Source organism: Musca domestica, unplaced genomic scaffold (assembly GCF_030504385.1).
Source record: "Musca domestica strain aabys unplaced genomic scaffold, Musca_domestica.polishedcontigs.V.1.1 2, whole genome shotgun sequence".
Classification (NCBI taxonomy): domain Eukaryota; kingdom Metazoa; phylum Arthropoda; class Insecta; order Diptera; family Muscidae; genus Musca; species Musca domestica.
In genome coordinates, this window is record NW_026712249.1 from 46,406,951 (window position 1) to 46,432,112 (window position 25,162).

Here is a 25,162-nt window from a genome sequence, read left to right on the forward strand (position 1 = left end):
GGCGGTAAAATTTGTCGCTAAAGGACCTACAACATGAAACGCTGGTACTTGTATGGCCCGAAAGTCTCTATTGGCTTTTCCAAAATCATCAGCAAAATACGCGATTAAATGGTATTCAAATTGGTGTTTTTCATATTGGTGAATCCCAGCGCATGAAATATAGCCTGCAACTATTTGGACATCCTCAACAACAACTTGGTCCGTACTTGACTCAACAAGATCATGCTCCAGATCAACGCCATAACGATCTTAATGAATTGAATGTTGATTTTAAGTTATTCGATAAGAGAGATCCTTTGAGAAAATAACCCCTCCTCTTTGATCGTAACAATATGAGAGAAACATCGATTGAAATTTAAAATTTAAATTTATAATATTGAATTAAATTTTATATTTTTAATGAAAATAGGAAATAATGTATGTATTTCAATCATAGCCAAGACAGTATGTTAATTATTATGCCCGACACACAGTCTTGTTTGGAGGTATTATAAGTTTAATTGCGCCAAAAAGTTTGTAACATCTTGGAATATTGGTCCTAGACCCACGATGTTACATATCTTGCCGAGTTGAGTCGTTCTAGCTATGTTTGTCCGTCCGTCCGCCTGTCTGTCTGTCCATCTTAATTTGTAATCTCGCTACAGGAATAATTATGGTCCGATGGTTTCGATGGAATTTTTTCGATGCGGGAATTTTCATATAAACTGCCACCTTACCGGCAATCAAGGTATTTTTCAGGTTTTAATAGCATTTTCGAGAATATAAATCCTTTTGTCACAAAATTTGCAATAACATCTTGGGTTCTCATTGGATGGAAATTAGATGCACGAAAGTAGAAGATGCGCAGTTCGAATTAAACCCCATACAACTGTGTTGATTATTTATTGTTGGAATGCTAAATCCCAATTCTGGTTACAATTAAAGTCACGCTTACTTTCATATTGTGCCCAAATTTTCTACACTCTACATTAAAAACTCTACCAACCAAAATTTTTTTAAGTTCTTTAATGGAACCCAAATTATTGAAAAATATGGATGTTTATTGTACAATGAAAAAAAAATCATTCATATAAATAATACAAAAATATATAAAAAATAAAACATTTAATGTCCAAATTATCATTACTCATATGTACATTAGTGCTTTAGACAATTTTCTACGTGTGATCGCATTTGCAATTTCGTCCAAAATTGTTTACCACAATTGCCACATTTAAACGTGTCTGGGTCCAGGTGCACTCGACAATGCTCAACGAGAGGAAATCTTCTATAAAAACGTCGGTCACAGCATAAAACATACAATTTTTTATTCGGGTGTTCCGATTCAAAATGTTTTTTCAAATTGGCAAACGTTTCGAACTTTTTCATGCAAACTACACAATCCAAACTTGATTTCCATTTCGCAATAATACCATCCAATTCTGGGAAGGATTTTCTTTCTCTATTCTGTGTGGAAGGGTGCGTTTGTTTTTGGTGAAGAGCTAAGTTTAACCGACGTTGGAATATTTTTCCACATTCGTTGCACTTAAATCCTTTTATGACTTGATGTTCCATGATATGTTTTGCGAGGTGGGTTTTATATGTATATCGTTGTTGACAACATTTTACAGAAAATTTGTAGCCCTTGTGTTCGGTGTCGAAATGTTTTTTCAACAGATAGAAATTGGGGAACTGTTGTGGACATGCGATACATTGTAACATTGGCAGCCATTGCGCTATAATATCATCCATATGGTCTTTGCTTATGTTACCAGGTTCTTTGTATATTATCATTTTTCTTGTTATTTGGTTTCGCTTTTTAGCACAGGCAGTATATATTTTCAGATTCATTTTACGCGGCTTTGGTCGTGTATTAAGGCCTCTAAATTCAATATTTGTTTTGGCATTATCTTTGTCATCGTTATTGTTAGCTTTTTGTACATTTTCACGATTTTCAATTGTTGTCTCATTTTCACATTCCATTATATCCATGTCTATCTGTTCATTTTCTATTTTTACGTCGACAGCAGGGTTTTCAAGTTGTGAAACTTCAATATCGTTTGTTTCGCTATCATTTTGTTCAATTTCTTTTCCAGCCATTTCAATATCATCTGTTACTTCAACTTTTACGATTTGACTAATTTCCGAAGTCGGGGATACAACTAGATTGAGTCTGGAGGAATCAGGATATACTGTAGTAAATACTTCTTGGTTATTCGAAACTGTTGCATTATTAGTAATTGCGTTCTCCTTGGCTTGGCTCTTTAATTTTTCAATAATTTCCGTTTCCATACGAAATATAACATCCTGAAATTTATAAAATTCATAGATTTGATTCCAACATGCGGAGCACATACTCTTTAGGTGATTGCCATTTTTCAAATCCAAAAACTGCAAAAAAAAACAATAAATTTATTAATAATGTTCATCTTTAAAAACATTATATATCTGCGGAATAAATATCTTACCCTAGAATGAAAGTAATTTGCCGAAATTTTATAAACTTCACATGGACTATCATATTCATCGTATAATTCCTTTAACTCCTCAGTAGAGTTATTTCCACACAAACGACACATTTGTTGTTGAATCATCTTAGGACTATATAAATCATCAAATGTTGGCAAAAGTTTGCTGTGAAAAAAATTTTTTTTGCGATGAGAACAAAGTATTGTATTTTATAGCTCCGCAATATAAAATGTATGCTGGGAATTTTTTTGAAAAACATTGCCTTATGACGTAGATTATTTTAGGGTGCAATGTACAATACTTCGATATACTTTTGAAGTCTGCCATTTGTTCCAATTTTCGCCAACAGGACAGTCCTATCACAAAGCACTTCCTGCTAAAAATACAAGTTAACTTGACCTGCTCAATGAAGGTGTGGTACCGCTACCCTAAATTACTCATATTGGTTACAACAATTCAAACTAAATAGTTGACCTCAATACAGATATCTGAGTCTAGAGTTGCATGGATTGGAAATAAAAAGGAGTTTATTAAAAAAATAACAGGCGAGGATTGGTGGCTCTTAACGAGCTTTAGTCCTACCGCCTTACTCTTGATAAACAATGTAATTTTTTCTCCACTAAACTTTTATATTTTTGCTCAATTCCAAGCAGCAAGGAGGGCGCTGAGACAATGGAAAGCTGGAGGGTGGCACTATTAACGATCAGTTCATGTGTGGGACCTATCCTAGATGTATGTAATAGAATTAATGATCACATATTCATTTCACTAACTACTTTATTCTTCCTAGAATGAACACAATGGACCACACGTCATTGAGTGAAACAGTTGCCGACTCCGGTATGGCTGCGCATCACTAAAACAAGGTCTATATTTATTTTGGGGATATGGGCTTGGTTTAAATATACGCAGCTACACAGGAGTTTGCTGTTGCTTCACATGAAGACCTCTAGTCCATTATGTTCATCCAATGAAGATATAGAATTAAAATTATATCTCCCACCAACCAAATTGCCTTTGCTTTTGATAACACGGGACATCTGCGTTGTAGGTTTTCAAACCTCTCTACCTCTACCTACCTTCATCATACTCACAGAGAGTCAGGACCATTGTTAACCCATTTTGAGGTCAGACATCTGATACTGCAGTCGAGAAGAGAACTAGTTTTTCTTCTCAATAGTGCCGGTCAGACCTCCTTTTTATGTTTCTCTTAAACTGTTTTCAAGTGCTAGCTTCTTCGGTAAGAGCTAGATTGACAATCTCAGAAGTCGATAGATCAATTGGATGGAAATCAAAGATATGGGATCGGTCAAGTTATTGTTACTTTGATGATTTTCAAAGAGATGTTGCATTATATTTTCATGCTTTTTCAAGCTTTTACACAACAATATTCTTTTTTCGGAAGGATAAAACTGATTATCTTACTTATCAGACATGTATATCATCATTCAAATCAAAAAACGTTCAATTGCGGACCCAATTACTATGGTCTGGAAGCCAACAAAGATTAGTGAAACCACGTATTTCCAAGAGTACTTAAGGGAAATCAAAAACGATTTCTATTATATTTCTATCAAAAGTAGGTCTTTCACCAATCTTTGTTGGGTTCCATTGCAACATTTCTGGCATTGACGCGGCAGCTGCATTGGAACGACGTGGGTCCGTCAATTGATATTGAGGTCGACAACTCGGTTCAGCCCTCTTTGTGACACTCTGGGAGATTTGAACAAAACTCCCAGAAAGAAAGGGGATATAATGACTCGAAGAACATTGGGCCTACAATCTCCGAGATGAGACCAAGGTCACTCATCTCCGAAATTAGATCTTAAACGTGTGTTGGGGGATCAGAAGCAAATTGAGTTTAGGGGCTATGCATAGATCATTTGAAATTTTAAGGCAATGTAATTTTTTCGAGGGGGAAGTACCCGGTTATTTACCCGAAAGCACGGATAAAACATTCCATTCCAAAACCGTTATCTACAAAATATGTAAGCTTATGGAACCTATCCAACAAGTGGTCATATACCCGGAGTAATGCCAGAAAATTGGTATTTTTATACCAGTACTTTTTAAAAAACCCATTATGGAGTACTAAGATCTACATGCTTCATTATAGCCTGCACTCTTGTCTTTCCAAATTGTTACCATATGTGCTGATATCTTTTATAGTTCCAAAGATATTAGTGATTCAAATGATGAAATTGAGATTCTCTCCACTAGTATAAAGACCTACACGTGGTAAAAATGTCAGGTCAATCCGAGCATAGCCTCTAAAGTTAACTTTAGCCCACTGCATCCTTTCCAAACATGAGGACGAACCTGTATGGTCAACCATCTACTCTGTCACTGTCCAACATTCTGCCATGTGAGACGTAGGCTTTTGGGGGGAGAAAAAAAGGAAAATCTGTCTACATCCTCCAACACATGAGCAGCAGTTATTCAGGAAATTAAAGTGACTAAAGACGACACTATAATTCTCAATTCGTGGATAACAAACGAAGTCAACTGCGCATCTTTTTACCAAACATAAAGGTTTTAGCACCAATTAACAGCTGAATTGGCATTCATATGCCATTTTGAGTTGTTATTGAATATTACCAGTTTGTAATATTAATAAGCAGAACATATTTTAGCAAAATATCTTGGTAGTCTGCATTTTTTTTAATTGCAGGACGGATGACTAAATCCATATACCTTTAAAGCTCTGCTTATTATCCCTAATCTTCTACTATGGATTCTTATAGCGACAATAAATATATTCTATTTTAAAAAATCAATGATGGTTCGAATTTATGTGATAAGAAAATAAATTCTATCTTTCTTGCTAATGAACATTTTACTATGAATTCCTTATCATTCCAGCATCGGAATTTGTGCTTTGACGTCTATCCATGGCGCGAACTACACTTTTGTAGCTTTGAAACTGCTAATACGATTTTATCATTATCAACTCATCGTTAGCTAACTATAGGAATAATGGACATAATCTTTATCCACAGTCTCTTGCCATAGGGCAAACATCGGAATTTAGTGTTACCAATTAAAATGCGGCGTGTCCTTGGGTTAACCAATAACATGTGCAAATATACATTGGCTTACCAAAAAGGTGACAGCACTTCTCTACAAAATAAATATAGAGCCGGAAAATCATACTACAGGACAAGGTGATGAAGGACAACGTGCTATGGTTGTATTGGTTTTAAAATAGAATCATTGCAAACACCAACACATAAATAAACTGCACGGCGACCCGCAAATTCGAAATTTCTTCAACTGTCCTTACCTCTTTTCCACAAGGCAGCAACGGTGGGTAATTAAAGTTGCCTAATATATAAATAACAAGTTCTTTTTTTCTTCGACACTAATGGCGTCAGGCGGAAAAAGTTTTTTCTAGTCAGTTGTTATTTCTTTGTATTTTAATTTGGAAAAAAATAGAAAAACAATGCAGGACCAAACAAACAAAGTCTCTTTCGACTTCCGATTAATCGAATAATCGACTTTAAGTACTCAAAGTTCTGAAACTCGAACTCCACTATGGACTTGGATGAAAACCGAGTACTCGACTATTCATAGTTGATTGTTCGACTTATGCTATGTTCTCATTGCAATTTAAATCACGTTGTTCGCTCTCAAAATTGGGTACACGAATTAACCTGTTCACACGGCACGATTCGTAATTAATTTTTTAAAATTTTTTGTTTGTTGATTTTTATAGCAGCCTGTACGAAAGTACATGCAATTAGCATTAATAATAATGGAAGAAATTTTTTTCCCCCAAAGATTTATTTTATCTTTCATTTAACAATTTTCATTCATGAATGATTTAAGACTTTGTCTTATTGGAATTTTAGGTCTGGTTTTGGTTTTGAAACATGAGAAAAACTGAATTGTTGAATACCAGAGCCGCTCATCAACCTACGCACCAATCTTCTTCTTCTTACGACATAAATTCCAGAGTTGTTAAATACATATGTTGCTTAGGCCCTGTCCCATGGTAGAAGAATATAGGTAGACGCGTCGACACAGCTGCTGGGACAATGAGCTGTCAAACCAATTTTGGAATTGAAAATGTTGAATGAAAAATTATTTAAATTTGTAAAAATTGTTGAAAAACGCGAGTTATAATAGCCTCCGAATGACGTAGTATAAGAAAACATATAAAAATCTACTTATATTTGAAAAAACATTTACATTTTTTTGACATATCAATGCTCCCAAGCGTTGATGCAACTACCTGTATTCTTCTGCCATGCCCTGTCCACACACAAATAGTTTCAATATGGCGAATGTCATGAAAAAATGACTCATGATTGTGTTGTTTCAAACGTTTATACTGCTCTTTCAAGAGTTCAATAGTTTTTTCTTTCCGTAATGACTTTTTATCATTGTTTTTTTCCGGGCGATCGAGATGCTTGGATAGTAGTTACTTCAGTCTCGTCATCAGCATTGTCCACTGGCTCAATGTCATGATCTATAACGTCTGTTACAATTATGTTTTCCGCATTTTTTACTCCAAGTGCACCACCTGGTGGATTCAGTAACTTTTGAAACTGCATTACATTCGCGACAGACTTCTCGCAAGGCGACAAAGCCATTTGCTTAAAAATACCACCTCCAGTGGCTGCTGTCTTCACCTTTATTGTGCACATCTCTTATTGTGCACAGTCTCTAATTGGAGGCCCGTATATATTAAATTTTGTAGCATCGGATTCCCAATCTGATTTAAAATTAACTTGAACATGACCTTTGGTAAACCCTTTTGCCAAACATAGTTTTTTTCCAATTCGGAAACCAACATTGCCGTCACAATTTTTTACGTCGACTGTTGTATCGACAATGATAATAGCAATCATTTGTCGCTATCGACATAAAACGACAACCCTAATGTCATTATTGTCGCCTCGACTTAATTTTGCGACGACGACGACAACCGTAATAGGGCCGAATATTTGTTGGGCCCAAGGACAAACTCTATAGAAATTTGTGATAATCGGATGAGACTTAAATATAGCTCCCATATTTATTCAACCGATTAATTAATAATTGTACACCAAATGACCAATATAAGTCCAAATGACCTGAATTTTGGCACAGCCGACAGAATTCAGTCGTGAAGTAAGTATTTGGTGAAAATCGCTTCAGAATTGGATATGCCTCCTATATATTAGTTCCCTCTGAAAACAATTTATAAGTGCTCTGAAGCCAAATGTTGATGGGTGGTATCATGGTATAATGAAGAGAAGGTAGGTCAACTTTGAAAAAATTGCAAGTATAGAGGTCTACCTGTTTGGCTTGTAATGTCAGACTTAGTATCAAAACAAAAAAAAAATCAAACAACTTGTTGCATTTATTTTGAATAAATAATTGAAAAAACGCGATAACTGAATGAAAGGTCAACACTTCTTTTCAAAATCATGTACTATATATCTCTAAAGGATTATTTCGCTACAAAAACTCTAGATTTTGTCGATGCATACGTTGAAATAAACATTTTGAAAACACCCGAATTTGAATATTTTCTGAACATTTTTTTTGTTATTGAAAGGAAAACACATACATAAACAAATAAAGATGACATATTAAGTCAAGAAAATAAAAAAATTGAAATCATATGGTATCATTTGGAGCTCTCAACTCTGTACAAAAAAATATATGGGTCGGTGCAGTTCCTATTTAAAAATTTGGCCATATTTTTGGTCTTTGGAAATTTTGATTCCATATTTAAGGTTCATTTTTGTAATAAAAATTTAAACTCGAGAATTTGACCTGCAAACCCTACCTCGAAACCTCTAGTTGTAATTTGTAGTATTACATTTAAAATTCGAATTACTCCATTTGCAAACACATTGAATACACACAATTTAACACCTAATATACAAAAGCTATTTTATTATATTTATAAGATAAAAAAAACACTTAATGATATAAACAAATACAAATGCATGTACATGCATTAAAGTAATCGTAGTTTATTATTTTTGGTAAAACTTATTTAGGTACTTTTAATTTAATTTTAATCTTGGCGTTTCAAATGTGTTTGAATGTGTTCCTCCATACGATACCGGGTTGAAAATCTATTTCGACAGCATACCGTATAAAATTTATCATTGGGATGTTTTAATTCAAAATGTTGTTTCAATATTGTAAATGTGTCATAGCTCTCTTTACAAACGACACATTCCAATTTCGGTTTCCATTTTGCAATATTATCATCCAATTCTTTGTATGTTTTTCTTTCTCTGGTCGGCTCCAAGGGTACGCATTGATTAGCTTTGTGGGCGCACAAATTTGCCCGATTCGTAAATACGCGGCCGCATTTTTTACACCTAAACACATAGGGATCAAAATGCAAACAGACATGTTCGGCAAGGTAACAGCGATAGATGAAGTTACGCTGGCAGCATACGACGTAAAATCGTTTATTTCTATGCGCTTCTTGAAAATGGTCTTTTAACAATGTAAAGCTGGTGTATTTGTTTTCGCATTCAACACATTGTAGTGTTGGAAGCCATTGGGCTATTAAATCATCAGCATCTTTAGCCGTTCTCTGATTCGATTCCACAAATTTTAAAAATATTGGATTTTGTTGGGACCTATAAGAGTTGTCCTGAGGAAGAGTTGCGAAATTGTCCATTCTTATACGCTTTCGCCTGCGTCTTTTTGTAAACTCCCTTCTTGGATTATAATCTACATCATTGTCATCGTTATTCCCCAATCTATTGTTTTCAGGTGATTTCGTATTCTCAGCATTTGCCGGAGTGCTTTCATGGGTTTTGTCTGTTTCACTTTCCGAGTTCAATTGAGTATCTAATTCCTCTAGTTCAGAATAGGAAATATCGTAATCGTCCTCAAATAATCTACCAGAATGTAAGCTTTGTTTCATTTGCTGCTCTGCATGCTCCTCTTCTTCACTATCATCTGATATTTCATACGATTCAAATTCACAAGGTATTTTATTTTCCAATTTTACAATACACTTTTCTGGGCCATTTGTTTTACTTTCGGTGGAGTGTTCTGTTAATTTTGATGCATCAGAGAAATCTTCCTCATTCCTATTGTTCGTAGTTTCCTTTATCTCTTGCAGCTTTGCCATAACGTTTGTTTCCATTTGAAAAACAAATCCTTGGAATTTATGAAACTCATAAATATGATTCCAACAATCGGAGCATAAACTTTTCAGATGATTGCCATTTTGTAAATCTAAAAACTAAAAGAAAACACAAAAATATGAAATGTATCTGCGTAATTAATAAAACATTAGCACAGATCATAAGAAGTTTCCAACAGACAATAGTTGAAACAAATTCCTACTCTAATCATAAAGCTTACCCTCGAATTGAAGAAATTTGCTGTAATTCTGTAACCTTCGTTGGGATTACCATCATCATCGTATATCTCAAAGAACTCATCGGAATAATCATTTCCACATAGACGGCAAATAAATTCTTTTGTCATAGTGCTGTTGAAGGGAAAGAAGTGAAGTTAGCAACGTTTTTTTTTTTTTTTTTTCAAAAATTATACACTCGATTGAAATAATGTAATAATTGTTACATACTCCGCTGGAACGTACTCTGCAAACCTGTTCCATTTTTAAGAAGCTTAAATTTAATATAACATATTTTCAGATATTCAGTATGGTATAATACAATTCCATTTCTGAAGCAATTGCTCTACTATAATGGAATCCTTCAAATTTGGATTCTTCATCACTTGATATAAAAAAAATATATATATAAAAGAGATGGAATTCCTTCGACACATAACAATAGGGAAAATGGGAAGATACTTTTTTGGTAACTCTTGAGGAGAATATTCCCAATCAAAAGCCAAGGGAACTAATGAGCTCATTTTAAAAAAGATTGTGTTTATTGTAATTTAATAATAACAAGTAAAAAAGCTGTAAGTTCGGTCGGTCGGTTGAACTTTGAATATCCTCCACCATTTGGAACGACTTTGGCAATTTTCAAAAAAATAAAATCCGTAAAAAATTCTGCTAAAAATTGTTCAGAAAATATTCAAATTCGGGTGTTTTCAAAATGTTTATTTCAACGTATGCATCGACAAAATCTAGAGTTTTTGTAGCGAAATAATCCTATAGAGATATATAGTACATGATTTTGAAAAGAAGTGTTGATTTTTCATTTAGTTATCGCGGTTTTCAATTATTTATTCAAAATAAATGCAACAAGTTGTTTGATTTTTTTATTGTTTTAAAACTAATTTTGACATTACAAGCCAAACAGGTAGACCTCTATACTTGCAATTTTGTCAAAGTTGACCTACCTTCTCTTCATTGTACCATGGGCTGTAGTATCCATTCTAACTTCAAATATCAAATTTGACACAATTCCGGTTGATAATGTTGCTAAAATCATCAAAATACCGAATAAAGGTAGGTACCATTTTATGGGGGTATAAAAAGACGTGGACATGCACAGACGATTTTCTGTCTTAGGCTGCAGTATCCATTACGAACTTCAAATACCAAATTTGAAACAAATCATCAAAATACCTAATATCGGAAGGTACCGTTATATGGGGGCATTACTTCAAATACCAAATTTGAACCGATTCCGATGAATAATGTCGCTAAAATCACCAAAATACCGAAAATAGGTAGGAACCATTATATGGGGCTATACCAAAACGTGGATCTACATGGCCCATTTTCAATACCAAAAGTCCTGCAGACATAATATACATTTGAGTACAATTCTTTAAACCTTCGTTTCGTTCGGAAGCTAGAGTGATTAACAGAGACAGACGGGCGGACAGACATCGCCGAATCGGCATATAATTTTATGCTGATCAAGAATATATATACTTCGTGGGGTGTAAAATTTATAATTGTGAACCTATTTTGAAATGACAAAATAACTACTAGGTCGCAAACAGAATTAATTATCAATAGCAAATAGTTCATCACTAAAGACTGTCATTAAGTTTTGCTGCGTTCCAGGTCCCGGGGGTGTCAACGACACAGACTATGAAAAAGAAATATAAATAAAACACAATAGTTTCTTCTTAAATTGATAATATTTTTATGGCTGCAATAACTGAAGTCTGTCTTTATTTGTTTTTTTATCTCCCTCTCAAGAACAAGAAGAATACAATGGACCTGAATGTCCCCGAGTGAAGCAATTACGTTGCACGTTCAATGCTTTTGTATGGGGATAGTTATTTGTTTAATATTCAACATATATTTACCTTGAATTTATGATTTGTCCTCGCAATTAAATTTTCGGGGGATATAAGCGCTGAATATGAAAAATACCACTCTTTTATTGCGTGTGTGTTATCCACCAATTCTAAGATTTTTGTGTTTTCGTCTGGTCCAAATAGGCATCCAATTTTGATTTTTTTATGAATAAACGGAAAATTGTTCCATGTTACAATATATATTAAGCCTATTATTACTCCTTCTTCGCCATCTGAAGATTTAAGCTTCAAAGAAAACCATATGAATGAAAGATATATACCGATTTATAAAGGTCATGATTTATTCTTACCACCAGTTGTGATGAACAGCAAAGTTCGCTATTTCACTGTTTTTAAAATATCAAATATTCGGAGTACAATCCAATTTATATTTATTACATTTATATCATTTCAATCAAAATGTTTTTGTTTGTGTTTTGTTCCGGAATAAAATAGTTCAATGGAACTATTTGGTGAAACGAACCGTCGAAACTACATCCAGTTCTTTCGTTCATCTAGTTGCTTTGGTTCACTTAGCACTTTTGTATTTTACCCTACGTTTATACACGCAACAAGTTGTTTTGTTTATTTGACTCTTTTTCTTAACCCTCCACCGTTTGCAATTCCTCAAATAGGCATTTTAGTGTATATACTCTTATGGACTTTACCTTCTTAATTCTACTATGAATTTTTAATTCAAAATTTTCAATTCCAAAATTGGCATTTCATTGACCTAGCAGCTGCGTCTGTAACTCATTTTTTGAGTTACCGAAAAAATCGGTAAAATTCAAAAAATCGGTAAATTAGCTTACTTCCCACTTATATTTTGTAATAGCATGTTTCCATTGGAAACCGAACAACGTTGTTCGCTCTCAGAATTAGGTACACGAATTAACCCGTTCATACGGCACGATTCGTAATTCATAGTAAAATAAGTCCTTTTTTCAAAAAAATGGTTTGTTGATTTTAAAGGGAATGTATACGAAAATACATGAAATTCTCACTAATATGAATATAAGAAATTATTGTTTTTCTCCCAAATATTTATTATATCATTAATTTTACAATTTTCATTCACGTTTTCAACTTTTTGTGTAAATGCTGACATTTTGAACATATTTTTGTGTTTTTCCATTTTAAAATTCTGCTGAAGAGACACTTGTCAAACATTTTTTCTGCCGATAGAAACATTTTGAAAATATTGACTATTTTGTTTGCAGTTTTCTGTAGAAATTTTAACTCGTGGATCAAATGCGTACTTCGAATAAGAGAGAAAACAAAATTTACTTTCATTTGAATGTACATACGCCATTCAACATTGTATTTTTCATTCATAATTTTCAGTCTTCCCAAAAATTTTTAAAATTTCATTAAATTTTTCTATTTATAATTTTTAAATGTCATAATTTATTTTTTCGATAAATGCTCTCATTTGTTAGGGATGGGACATATTTTTTCGTTGTTCTGAGAGTGATTTGATTTGAACAACGTACAAATATGAGTGTTCGCTCAGGAAATTTTGTGTGAAGAATTAGGTAGTTTTTTCATAGTTAAGGGCCAAACAACGAATAGAGAGCGAATCAAGTGCAGTGGAAACGCCACATAATATGTCTTTGTGCATTTGTTTGTTTGGAGAAGGAAGCGAGATAGAACCATATTTACTTTTGAGGATTTTCATAGAATCACTTTCTGAGTCGATTTATGCATGTCTGTCCACGTATTCTTGTGAACTAAAAGCAGTTCACATTTATTACCCGATTGAGATGAAATTTTCCAAACAATATTTGTTTGACCCTATTGAAACTGGTGAGAATCGTTTCGAATTTAGATATAACTCCCATATATATCATCTGCCGATTTCGGGTTAATTGTGCACAAAATGGCCAATATCAGTCCAAATGATTTGAATTTTGGAACATCCGACCGAATTCAGGCTTGAATCAAGTACATCTAGAATCAAGTACATCAAATAGATTCTATATATATGTTTCATCCGATTTGGTGTTTAAGTCCCTCACATTCGTAATATGCACTCCAAAAGTATGATATTTGGTACCAGAAATTGTATCAAGATCGGTTCAGATTTGAATATAGCTCCCATATATATCTTCAGACGATTTCGGGTTAATTGTGCACCAAATGACCAATATCAGTCCTAATGACCTAAATTTTTGCACATCCAACCGAATTCAGTCTAGAAGCAAGTACATCAAATTTAATAAAAATCGATTCAGATATTGCTATATCTCCCATTTATATGTTTCACCTCATTTGGTCATTAAATCCCTCACATTCGTAATATGCATTCGACAACAATGATATTTGGTACCAAACATGGTACAATGAAGAGAAGGTAGGTCAACTTTGAAAAAATTTCAAGTATAGAGGCCTACCTGTTTGGCTTGTAATGTCAGAATTGCTATCAAAACAATAAAAAAAGCAAACAACTTGTTGCATTGATTTTGAATAAATAATTTAAAACCGCGAAAACTGAATGAATGGTCAAAATTTCTTTTCAATATCATGTTCTATATATCTCTTATGGTTTATTTCGCGACAAAAACTGTAGATTTTGTCGATGCATTCGTTGCAATAAGCATTTTGAAAACACCCGAATTTGAATATTTTCTGAACAATTTTTTATTATTGAAAAGAAGACACACACATAAGCAAATGAAGTTGACATATTAAGCCAGAAAAATAAAAAAATTTAAATCATATGGTAGTTCTGCCCTACCTTGAATTCATTGTACCATGGTACCAAATATTTTTTTATAGGTCTCTTATATATATTTTAAAAACGTCTTCGTCAAATTCAGTGGAATTGGGCTTGAGTTTTTAGTTAACAAAAGAACTCAAACCGGCTGATTGAATTTTTGCGTTGTATGAGAAAGGTCCGGAATTCCATTTTAAACTAATCCTCATAGATTAGGCCAATTTCCACTATGTCAACAAGCAGAATTTACTCACCGAGGGCTTGAACAGCCCTAGTCCTACCGTTAGGAAGCATTATCCTCAGCGTATCACAATTTTGTGGGGTTAATTTTCCGCTGTTGTCATTAGACACTAATATCTTGTTATATATTGCCTTAAGAATTTTTCTTTTGGATCCCTTCAAAAATAATGTCTGAAATTCGTATGAAGCCCATTTATATGGTAGTAATACCTTTTGCTTTGTTAAATTCGTTGTTGCGATTCGGCTGGCTGGCTACCTTATTGAATATGCCATGGATGGGGCGAACACACACATCTTGGCTGATTAGACTTCTGTTCGATAAACACTGTTATCGCTGCTTATGTTATGCAATTTTGACAATATCTTCGTGTGGAACACATTCACACACATTAGGTTCAACCTGTTGGTGGAGCAAGGCATTCCTTATTATTTGTGTTTTTTTTCCGTAGAAGTGGTTCGCTATAAGTATGTCGGCATTTTTGAAGGCTTCCAGATTAATGGGCTCTGTGGCTCCAGCCCGTTTCTTTAGCTCAAAGATCAATGATGTTGTCATTGTCTCGGCCGCTCGTACACCTATGGGCAGTTTCCAATCGCAGTTGGCTCCCATGAGTGCCACTCAATTGGGTGCCGTTGCCATTGAAGCTGCTGTCCAAAGAGCTGGCATCAGCAAGGAAGATGTCCAAGAAGTCTACATGGGTAATGTAGTATCTGCTGGTTTGGGTCAAGCCCCAGGTAAGGAAAATATGCTACATATGGATTGGGGGCTTAATTGTTTTTGTAACAACACAGAATTCTTAATTAACCAATATATGGGGTGATGTGTGCTTGTTGTTGTTAGTGTAATGTGTTTTTTTGGAGAAATCAAGTTATTTAAGAAGCCGAATCAAACATAGCAAGCATGATTATGCAAAGTAATTGCGTTCTTTATTTTTAGCCAGACAAGCTGCCATCTTTGCGGGTTTGCCCAAAAATGTTTGCTGCACCACTGTTAACAAAGTTTGTTCCTCTGGCATGAAGGCTGTTATGATTGCCAGCCAATCTTTGATGTTGGGTCAATCGGAAATTGCTGTTGCCGGTGGCATGGAATCCATGTCCAATGTCCCCTACTACTTGAAGAGAGGTCAAACTCCATATGGTGGCGTTAACCTTATCGATGGTATTGTCTTTGATGGTTTGTGGGATGTCTACAACAAATTCCACATGGGCAACTGTGCTGAAAATACTGCCAAGAAAATGGGCATCACTCGTCAAGATCAGGATGATTTTGCCATCAGTTCTTATAAACGTTCCGCCAAGGCCTGGAGCGACAAAGTCTTTGATGCTGAAATTGCCCCTGTGACCATTAAACAAAAACGCAAGGATGATGTTATCGTGGCCGAAGATGAAGAATACAAACGTGTCAATTTCGATAAATTTGGCAAATTGTCGACCGTCTTCCAAAAGGAAAATGGCACAGTAACAGCCGGCAATGCTTCCACATTGAACGATGGCGGTTCTGCTGTTGTCTTGATGACCGCTGATGTAGCTGCCAAAATGAACCTGAAACCTTTGGCCCGTGTTGTTGCCTTCCAAGATGCCGAAACAGATCCCATTGACTTCCCCATTGCTCCCGCCTTGGCCATACCAAAATTGTTGGAAAAGGCCGGTGTCAAGAAGGAAGATGTTTCCATGTGGGAAATCAACGAAGCCTTCTCTCTGGTCGTTTGTGCCAACATCCGTAAATTGGATGTTGATCCCAACAAAGTGAACATCCATGGTGGTGCTGTATCGCTGGGTCATCCCATTGGTATGTCTGGTGCTCGTTTGGTAACACATTTGTCGCATGCTTTGAAGACTGGTGAATACGGTTGTGCCTCTATCTGCAATGGTGGTGGTGGTGCTTCCTCCATCCTGATTCAGAAATTGTAAATTTCTGATCAAAATGAACGATAAGAATAAAGTGAAATTTATAACCAGAGATGCATTTATAAAATTAAAAAAAAATATATATATTTTTTATAAAAAGAAAATTCAATTTTCGTAAATTATTATGTAACCCCTGTTGAAAAAAAAAACAATGTGTGATATCAGTATGTGCATTTGTTTATGTATAGAAAAAAATAAAAAAAGAGAAAAATCCAGATAAGAATATTGAAGACATGACTGAGAATATTTTAATTTTTATTGTGTTTGTTGCAAAAGTGGAAAGTTTTGGGAGGCTGTTTTTATTATTGGGTTTTGTTTGTTTGGCGTATAGTGCTGTTAATTAGTTGTGATAGGTTTTTGGTTGTTGTGACCGGGAGAAAAACAAGAAAAATTCGAAATAAAGCTTGATAATAATGCATTTATATTTCCACTGTTTATTGTCCAGCACATATGTAGCTATTTTTGTCATTTAAATTGCAAAGCTGTTATCAATAATTCTTGATTAGCACACAAATTAAGGCCGATTTTCCCTTGAAGCGATGCACAGTGGATTGGAATCGAAAAATTTAAATAATTGTTTTGTAACTGAAAAGTGAACTATATTATTGAAGATAGTCAAATACAAAGAAGTAAAAAAGCAGTTAAGTTCGGCCGGACCGAGCTTTTAATACCCTCCACCATGTAGAAGGAAAAAAATGAAAACTTCTACTTTATTGAAAACCGCCAAATAGGGGCTATACAAAGACGTCAACCTTTTTATCATATGCTTTAGTAACCATTACGAACTTCAAATACGACATTTGAAACAGTTCCAGTGAATAATGGCGCTAAAATAATTAAAATATCGAATATCGGAAGGTACCGTTATATGGGGGGTATACGGAAACGTGAACCTGCATACGAAATTTTTTGTCATAGTCTGCAGTACCCATTGCGACCTTTAAATACGACATTTATTACAATTCCGTTGAAAAATGTCGAAAAAATCATGAAAATACCGAGTATCAGGAGGTACCGTTATATGGTTGCTATACGAAGACGTGAAATGCATACGAAATTTTTCATGATTTTTTTGACCTAGTTTGTAGTACCCATTAAGATCTTCCAATACGAAATTTGAAACAATTCCAGTAAATAATGCTGCTGAAATCATAAAAATACCGACTATCGGGAGGTACCTTTATATCGGTGCTATACGAAGACGTGGACCTGCATACGAAATTTTTTGTCTTAGGTTGTAGTGCACCTTAAGATCTTCCAATACGAAATTTGACACGATTCCGGTAAATAATGCTGCTGAAATCATCAACGAACTACAAATACGTAATTTTAAATATTTCCGATAAATAATGGCGCTAAAATCATGAAAATACCGATTATAGAGAGGTAGCGTTTTATGGGGGCTATACGAAAACGTGGACCGACATGGCCCATTTACGAACTTAACCTGCCTACTGGTAAACTATGCATGTATGCAAGATTGTAGCCTTCTATCTCAATTCGATCAGACAGACGGACATCGCTAGATCGTCTTAGAATTTTACGCTGATCCAGAATCTATCTATTATGAATATTTTGAGGAGCTACAAACGGAATGATAAAGCTAATATACCCTCCATAAAAAGCGAAGAAGAGATAATCTCTTAATGTTGTAGAAGATTATCTCCAAATTGTGTTTTTTTTTTAACCTGAAATTTTGATAAAATAGCTGGAGAATTTAAAAGTGTAGTAGACCGCTGTCTGGCGTGCCTCCATTGTTTTGATAATCTGAGTGGAATTTTACAACTTATCAATAGATAAGTGCACATTATAAATATAATCGACTATCTAAGCTAATTAACCGTGGTATTGCTTCTAGTCCTAGACAATTGCAGAGCCACAGTCTCAATATACATATATTTTTACTTCTTCTCAATAACATTAGTTTACCGAGTGAAGACATTAATCGTGTTCTATTCCACAGGGTATGAATGCTATTTGTGACATACGGTGATACTTTTATCTGTATGTATACATCAAATTTGTTTCATTTTTCACCACTGTACTAAACTAGATTTTCTTTGGTTTCTCAATTATATTGCCGAAGCTTGAAATACAAAATTAAAACAAATGTATCACCACCTGTGATAATCTTGTCTAAATCAAATTATTTTTCTAGTATTCTTGACAAATGTGTCGACTCATTCGTCGTCAGTTCATGTATGCTTTGACGAGGTAGCTGCATACGATTAGCAAACCTGAAATACAAATTTAAATATTTAGATGAACAAACTATAAACAAATAGAGGGGGTATTTTAATGCAGTTGTTGCTATTGAAACAGCATAATATAACCGTTGGAGACAGTTGAAAATGGTCTGTCTGTTGAAATTAAGAACGAGCTTGGCACCGGAAATTTTATAAAAACTAATACTAGGAAATCTCGAAAGTTAATTTTGCAAAGTTAGGTTACTAAAAATTTCTAATAGAAGGTAAAATTGTCTCTCTTCAACATTTTTTTTAATTGCGGATTAAGATTCCTTGAAATTTTTACATTTTAGGTAAAGTGATCAAAAATGTAACGAAATGCAATTTCAATAACCAAAGAGGCCTTTTAGGCCAAACAAATGGATAAAAGTGCCTTCAAATGGGATCGTTGCAAGCAATTTTTTTTATAAATTATTTTTTGTAGGTATGATAATTTTTAAGAAAATTACGATGACCTAATCCAGCCAAAAAGTCTAATATGTATTCTCACCTTTATCTCTTTTCTTACATTTAAAGTACGCTCTCTCAGAAAAATCTCTATCTTTAATTTCTCCCATTACCAAATTTAGTACCATTTAGTACAGTTATTTAACGCATATCCAAAACCATCTCATTCTTTCAACCATAGATAGCATGACCTTCAGCTTAATTCCATCACCCAATCCAAAATTTAGTGCTATTCGTACAATTATAGTGTACATTTCCAAAACCACCTCCATATCAAATTTCGGGAATCCAGCTCTATTCCTTCACCCAATACCAAATTTAGTGCCATTTATTACTTTTCGAACCAATATATGACGCATTTCCAAGCCCACCTCCAAACCTCAAACACAAGTATTACTAGTAAAATAAATATGAAATTTCAAACTTCAGCTCTGAAACAAGCTTCATAAGTCATAAGCAATCGCAATACCACATTTCAGATTTCAAGCACTATAAATTTTACCAAATATATCACATTTTCAAAACCACTTCTTTATCACAAATCTTCCTGTTGGTACCTCAATAGAAAATATCAAAATTCCAGCTTTATCCATTCATCCTTAACTAAACTGTTCCATATTTAGTACAGTCCGCAGACTAAGTACACATTTCCAAAAACACCTTCAGATATCAAACTTATTCCCATCTGTATTTTCATACCAAATTTCAAGATTTTAGCTCTATCCGTTTGTACCATTTTAGAACTTTTGTGACCTTAAAGTTCGAATTTCCAATAACCCTTTCTCATTCCGTTTGTCCAATACAAAGTATTAAATTTTTATTTCATATTAGTATGAACGGGTTTGAATGAATCTAAATCAGAAAATTTCAATACACATATTTTATATTGTTAGCTATACTTTCATAATCTGCTGGATTTGGAAAAAAAGAATTTTGTCGCACGGGGTAATTAGCAATTTAGAACAATTGGTAATTTCAAAATAATACAAATCTTATTTTTTGTAAACTTTATTGTACATAGCTACAGAAAGTATATAATAAAAAAACCTATCATCTAGCATTTTGTACAATTCCAAGGTCTGCATCTGCATCTAATTTAAAACTAATCTTCATCTGCAGTACTAATTTGTTTGATTTTTATCGTTTTCCCAGTATTGCGTTGAAACATTTCACTCAGGGCTTCATCGGACATTGTAGAATGATGTACACGAGATAGGTGGCGTTTGAACCTAAAATTCAAAATCAGAAAAATTAATTTTGCCTACTCCCGAAATAGTCGCGTTCACAAAACTTACACAACACGCGTTGAGAAACCATGATCGTCGCACAGTTCACAACGATATGGCATGCCAGTGTGTTTAAATGAGTGGGTTTTGAGTTTCTGTTTGGAATTGAATTCGGCATTACATTCTTTGCAACGATGCTTGACGCCATAGTGTTTTTGCAGATGATATGTCAGACGTACCTTTATGGCGAAACGTTTATCACACAGATGACAGGCATAAGGCATTTCTCCGGTATGTGATCGCAGGTGGACATTTAAATCGAATTGTCTAGCATATTTCTTGTCACAATGCGGACATGGTATGTTCTTTTCCAAATGTAGTTTCATATGATTTACCAGTTGATTTTTTAGTTTGAAGGCATTACCGCATATCGAACAGACGTTGTCACGTTCTTTGTGGGCCTGTTTACGATGTGTCTCCAGCAGAAGTTGTGATGAATATTGGCGACCACATTCGTCGCAGGCATAGGTTGCCTCCGAAGATTCGCCTTCATGAATTCTTTCGTGCTGTTGCAAAGATTTTTGATTCTTAAATTCCCGTGCTGGAATCAAAGGAATGGGATTATTTTAATTGATGGTAGTATTTTTACATTTTCATTAGCAAAATTTGAAGAGAATTATTTTAGGGGTCGCTCCCCATTTAAGGCATTGAGATTCCACTTCCAATCTCTACCGAATCAGAGACTTCACTGGCGGCACATTAGGAGGGATAGTGTCAACTTAAAAATAAACCTCAATATGATTTTACAAATAGTAAAGATAAAGATTTGTGGAACAAATACTTACGACAGTAGGCGCATAACAATTTATTAGGATCCTCCCTTGTTTTCCTACCTTTTCGTTCGTGGACCAGCATATGCCGTTTTAGGTTTTTCTTTAGTAATTTCTTTTTACACACTTCACAATAGACTATGACATCCACCGAGTCCAGCGTGTTCTCCTCAAATTCCTCTTCAACTGTTATATCCGGATCCTCTGTGGCGGACATATTACACTGATCCTGATGAAGATGTAATTCCTCTATTGTTTTACATATTTGTGAACAATAATCACATTGATACACCAAATCCGAATGTGTTGCCTCTTCCTCATTGTTTTCTTCTCTACGTATGTGGACGCGTTGTAAGTGGTCGATTAAATCGTCTACTGCAGTATCAGGACAAAAGGGGCAGGTGGTTAGATGACAACGATTACCGTGCGTTAGGGTAAGCTCATGCAATAGAAGTTCCCAATCGTTTGTGAATTCCCTATTGCATTCTAGGCATTTGAAAGGTTCGGAGGGATCCTTCTTATTTGATTCGACTTGTTTCGAATTGATTTCTTCCTCTTGTGGTCTATTATGTCTGAGCTGCTTGTGTTTTTTCAAAACATTTCGACATCGAAACTGGCATTTACATGACGGACATTTATGAGGACGTAATTGTTTGTGCATATTCATGTGACCTTCATATGAGACATCTCCGCGCAGCACCCGCTTACATTCTATGCATTTCCATTTGGGTGGTTTGAAATTATAAAATGGTTCCTCTGCTGGATTATAGGCTATCTGATAGTCATCATCACATTCATCTTCATGGCAATAATTTCGCGATTCGGGCTTATCCAGTTCCTCGGTTCGTTGGGCAATGGCTGCCACTTGAGCCAATTCTTCCAAGTTGCCATTCAGATCATTACTATTTCTAAGCGTCTGAGGCTTGTTATGAGACTCCACATCTTGCACGTCTTCAACAACTTCGAATATTTCTTCTTCAATTATTTGGTAATTGTCCTTAAAGTATAAAAAATTATTCCTACTTCATATTCCTAGAACATAAAAACCCCAACTTACATATTCCTCTACCAATTCACCATCTACCGTCAGCACTTCTTCCTCCTCCATCACACAACCGGTTATACCATCATCATTTTCTGCCACGAAACAATCTTCTTCCAATATGTGAATATTTCCATCCTCAGCTTCGACGGTGTTCAATTTCTCCTGCTGCAATTCCTTTCGCAGTACCTCGTCTGCATGGCGGATAAGTAAACCAAACTCGAATATATTCTGTATTTCCGCAGAGCAATCACAGCATATTTTCTGGGGAAGACCATCGTTTTGCTGGATATCCACTTCGGCTATGTGACGTATATTATCGGCATAGGTAAATGTGGATTTGCAATTATCAAAGATATCCAAATAACGATGGGAGTCATTTAGACATATGCGACAACGTCTTAGTTCCATTTTTAATTCACCAAAGACTATGAAGCGGAAGGACTTTCTTCAAAGGAAAGGAAGTGGCAACAAGCCGAATACAAAGAATGTATAGAAAGTGGAAGAGGCAACACAGCGCAACAGCTGTTTATGTGTTTACATTCGTACAGCTGCTTTGATGGCGTGCGTTCAGCCAGGGGTGCCTCAATGAATGTCGAGCACAATGCCAGCGTTTGTCTTGTTAATTTTAACGCCAACGCTTTCATTTAGATGATAAATTACATTTATAGCTCGTTTAAATACAAAAACCGTACGTTGACAAGTATTGTCGCGGAAGTACAACGAAAAACGGCCTTTGAGATTGAAAACTCTAAAGGCTTGGGGACATAAGCAGCTTGGCATCATGGTTACACATATAAATGTCAAATGACAGGATTTGAGTGCGGCTCTGGCATCCCTTGAGATCGTGTAAAGACAATGAAAAATTACCATTCTGGTTGAAACAATTTTGTTTACCTTATCATAAGTTTAATTCACAATTGACAATACGGATGAAAAGAGCTGATCTTATGATGCCCTTAATCATGGTATAATGGTATAGTCTAAACAGGCGTTTTGACTACTAAATCAATTCAAATGTCGATTCCATATCGACACATCACGTGAATCGTCACGTAAATCTTATTTATAAATCCAGTGTATATTATTTGAGGTATACGGTATAGAATTTACATTTGAGATCGAGTGCATATAGACAATACAGATCTGGCCTCATCGGACAACCTTTTGAACAGGCCCTCACCCGAATAACGAATTGTTCAAGACCAGCTTTATCAACAGTGACTTTAATATCGAATTTCATGATTTCAGCTCTTTTATTTCCCGCATGTGAGATAAAAAAAACTGCAACAAAGTCAAACGCCATAATTTTTATTTTATACCCTCCTCCAAAAAAAGTATGGAGGGTATATTAAGTTCGTCATTCCGTTTGTAACTCATCGAAATAATCATTTTAGACCCAACAAAGTATATATATTCTTGATCAGCGTAAAATTCTAAGACGATTTAGCCCTGTCCGTCCGTCTGTCCGTCTGTTGTGATCACGCTACAGTCTAAACGAATTAAGATAGGAAGCTAAAATTTTGCATAGATCTCTCTATCTCTATCTCTCTCTATCGGTCCACGATATTGTATAGCCCCATATAACGGTACCCCCGATATTCGGTATTTTGATGATGTTAGCCACATTTTTCAATGGAATTGTCTGAAAACGGTACCCCGATATTCGGTATTTTGATGATGTTAGCCACATTTTTCAATGGAATTGTCTGAAAATCCACACAAGTAATTCTTTGTGGGTACTTTATACCTCGGCAGAGAATTATCTATATAGGTCCACAATATCGTATAGCCTCCATATAACGGTACCCCCCGGTATTCGGCATTTTGATGATTTTAGCCACATTTTTCAACGGAATTGTCTGAAAATCCACACAAGGAGTTCCTTGTGGGTACTTTATACCTCGGCAGAGAATTATCTATATAGGACCACGATATCGTATAGCCCTCATATAACGGTACCCCCGATTTTTGGTATTTTGATGATTTTATCAACATTTCCCAATGGAATTATCTGAAAATCCACAGAAGGAGTTCCTTGTGAGTACTTTACCCCAGACATAGATTTGTCTATATAGGTCCACAATAGCGTATATCCCCCCATATATCGGCACTTCCGATATTAGGTATTTTAAAGATTTTAACAGAATTTTCAATGGATTTTATTTTTTTTAATATTTTCTAATTCGTTCCAAATAGTGGAACGAATGAAAGCTAAAATGTCGGAAATAGCATCAAATTTTAGAATAAGTTTAGATTGGTTCGAATTGGTCACCTTTGGCACGATTTATGGCCTTCAAACGGCCAATGAAACCATCACACGCTGCCCGAATGTTGCTTTGCGGTATTTTGGTCCATTCCCGGCGAAGCGCTTGCTTGAAATGATCAACACTTTGGTATTTTTTAGCTGTTTTGAGTGTATTTTCTTTCTGTTGCGGTGTAAGTTCTTGCACTTTTTGGAATTTCAATGGCTTTACTCCGAGCTCATTTTTCAATATATGCCGAATGGAATATTGCAATGTTCACTTCACGAGCCATTTTCGGCCACTGCGACGCGGATTTCGATCAAGTCGCTTCTTTACTGTTTGAACCATTTCTGCTGATGTTGCTGTTTTCTTCTGTTCACTTCCTTGACGTCGGGCTACTCTACCAGTATCACGGCGAGCGATGGTACTAGACGCAAAAGATTTATTCACATTTAAATGCTGAAGTGCTCTTACGATAGCCACTTCTGGTTTTCCTGCCAAATATAAAGAAATCACACTATCACGCTTGAATTCCATCACGATTATTTTTTTAATTTAATATTTGGAATAATTTTTAACAGTTGTTGAACAGTTGAAGTTGGTTGCAGTTTTTTTATC

At 35.0% G+C, this 25,162-nt stretch overlaps 4 protein-coding genes across 4 annotated transcripts; 1 reads left to right on the plus strand and 3 right to left on the minus strand.

Moving 5' to 3' along the window:
• Window positions 1–1,012: 1,012 nt before the first annotated feature.
• Window positions 1,013–5,945, minus strand: LOC101891698 (zinc finger protein 845). The gene is made up of 3 exons (XM_005179925.4): window positions 5,732–5,945; window positions 2,448–2,613; window positions 1,013–2,370 (listed from the first exon to the last, which is right to left on the minus strand). Exons 2-3 carry the CDS (start codon window positions 2,571–2,573, stop codon window positions 1,138–1,140), a joined length of 1,359 nt encoding a protein of 452 aa, XP_005179982.1. The 5' UTR covers window positions 2,574–2,613; window positions 5,732–5,945; the 3' UTR covers window positions 1,013–1,137.
• Window positions 5,946–8,330: 2,385 nt separating this feature from the next.
• LOC101891521 (transcription factor grauzone) lies at window positions 8,331–12,087 on the minus strand. The gene is made up of 4 exons (XM_005179924.4): window positions 11,958–12,087; window positions 11,656–11,892; window positions 9,778–9,907; window positions 8,331–9,655 (listed from the first exon to the last, which is right to left on the minus strand). Exons 3-4 carry the CDS (start codon window positions 9,901–9,903, stop codon window positions 8,462–8,464), a joined length of 1,320 nt encoding a protein of 439 aa, XP_005179981.1. The 5' UTR covers window positions 9,904–9,907; window positions 11,656–11,892; window positions 11,958–12,087; the 3' UTR covers window positions 8,331–8,461.
• A 2,879-nt stretch (window positions 12,088–14,966) lies between these two features.
• LOC101891048 (acetyl-CoA acetyltransferase, mitochondrial) lies at window positions 14,967–16,759 on the plus strand. Its single transcript, XM_005179921.4, has 2 exons — window positions 14,967–15,334; window positions 15,537–16,759. The coding sequence occupies exons 1-2, from the start codon at window positions 15,070–15,072 to the stop codon at window positions 16,508–16,510; spliced, it is 1,239 nt and encodes a 412-aa protein (XP_005179978.1). The 5' UTR covers window positions 14,967–15,069; the 3' UTR covers window positions 16,511–16,759.
• A 3,232-nt stretch (window positions 16,760–19,991) lies between these two features.
• On the minus strand, window positions 19,992–22,785 carry LOC101890757 (zinc finger protein 600). The gene is made up of 4 exons (XM_005179919.4): window positions 22,314–22,785; window positions 21,272–22,253; window positions 20,496–21,027; window positions 19,992–20,429 (listed from the first exon to the last, which is right to left on the minus strand). The coding sequence occupies exons 1-4, from the start codon at window positions 22,707–22,709 to the stop codon at window positions 20,303–20,305; spliced, it is 2,037 nt and encodes a 678-aa protein (XP_005179976.1). The 5' UTR covers window positions 22,710–22,785; the 3' UTR covers window positions 19,992–20,302.
• Between the last annotated feature and the right edge of the window lie 2,377 nt (window positions 22,786–25,162).

What these genes read in the sequence shown, in the direction of transcription:
- LOC101890757 (XM_005179919.4), bottom strand. Translation starts at nt 22,709, where the DNA reads ATGGAACTAAGACGTTGTCGCATATGTCTAAATGACTCCCATCGTTAT. An exon ending in GTGAATTGGTAGAGGAATAT is followed by an intron (nt 22,254 to 22,313) that starts GTAAGTTGGGGT and finishes TTATACTTTAAG; the next exon opens with GACAATTACCAAATAATTGA. An exon ending in ATTGTTATGCGCCTACTGTC is followed by an intron (nt 21,028 to 21,271) that starts GTAAGTATTTGT and finishes CTTTGATTCCAG; the next exon opens with CACGGGAATTTAAGAATCAA.
- LOC101891048 (XM_005179921.4), top strand. Translation starts at nt 15,070, where the DNA reads ATGTCGGCATTTTTGAAGGCTTCCAGATTAATGGGCTCTGTGGCTCCA. An exon ending in TGGTTTGGGTCAAGCCCCAG is followed by an intron (nt 15,335 to 15,536) that starts GTAAGGAAAATA and finishes CTTTATTTTTAG; the next exon opens with CCAGACAAGCTGCCATCTTT.
- LOC101891698 (XM_005179925.4), bottom strand. Translation starts at nt 2,573, where the DNA reads ATGATTCAACAACAAATGTGTCGTTTGTGTGGAAATAACTCTACTGAG. An exon ending in CAAATTACTTTCATTCTAGG is followed by an intron (nt 2,371 to 2,447) that starts GTAAGATATTTA and finishes TTTTTTTTGCAG; the next exon opens with TTTTTGGATTTGAAAAATGG.
- LOC101891521 (XM_005179924.4), bottom strand. Translation starts at nt 9,903, where the DNA reads ATGACAAAAGAATTTATTTGCCGTCTATGTGGAAATGATTATTCCGAT. An exon ending in CAAATTTCTTCAATTCGAGG is followed by an intron (nt 9,656 to 9,777) that starts GTAAGCTTTATG and finishes GTTTTCTTTTAG; the next exon opens with TTTTTAGATTTACAAAATGG.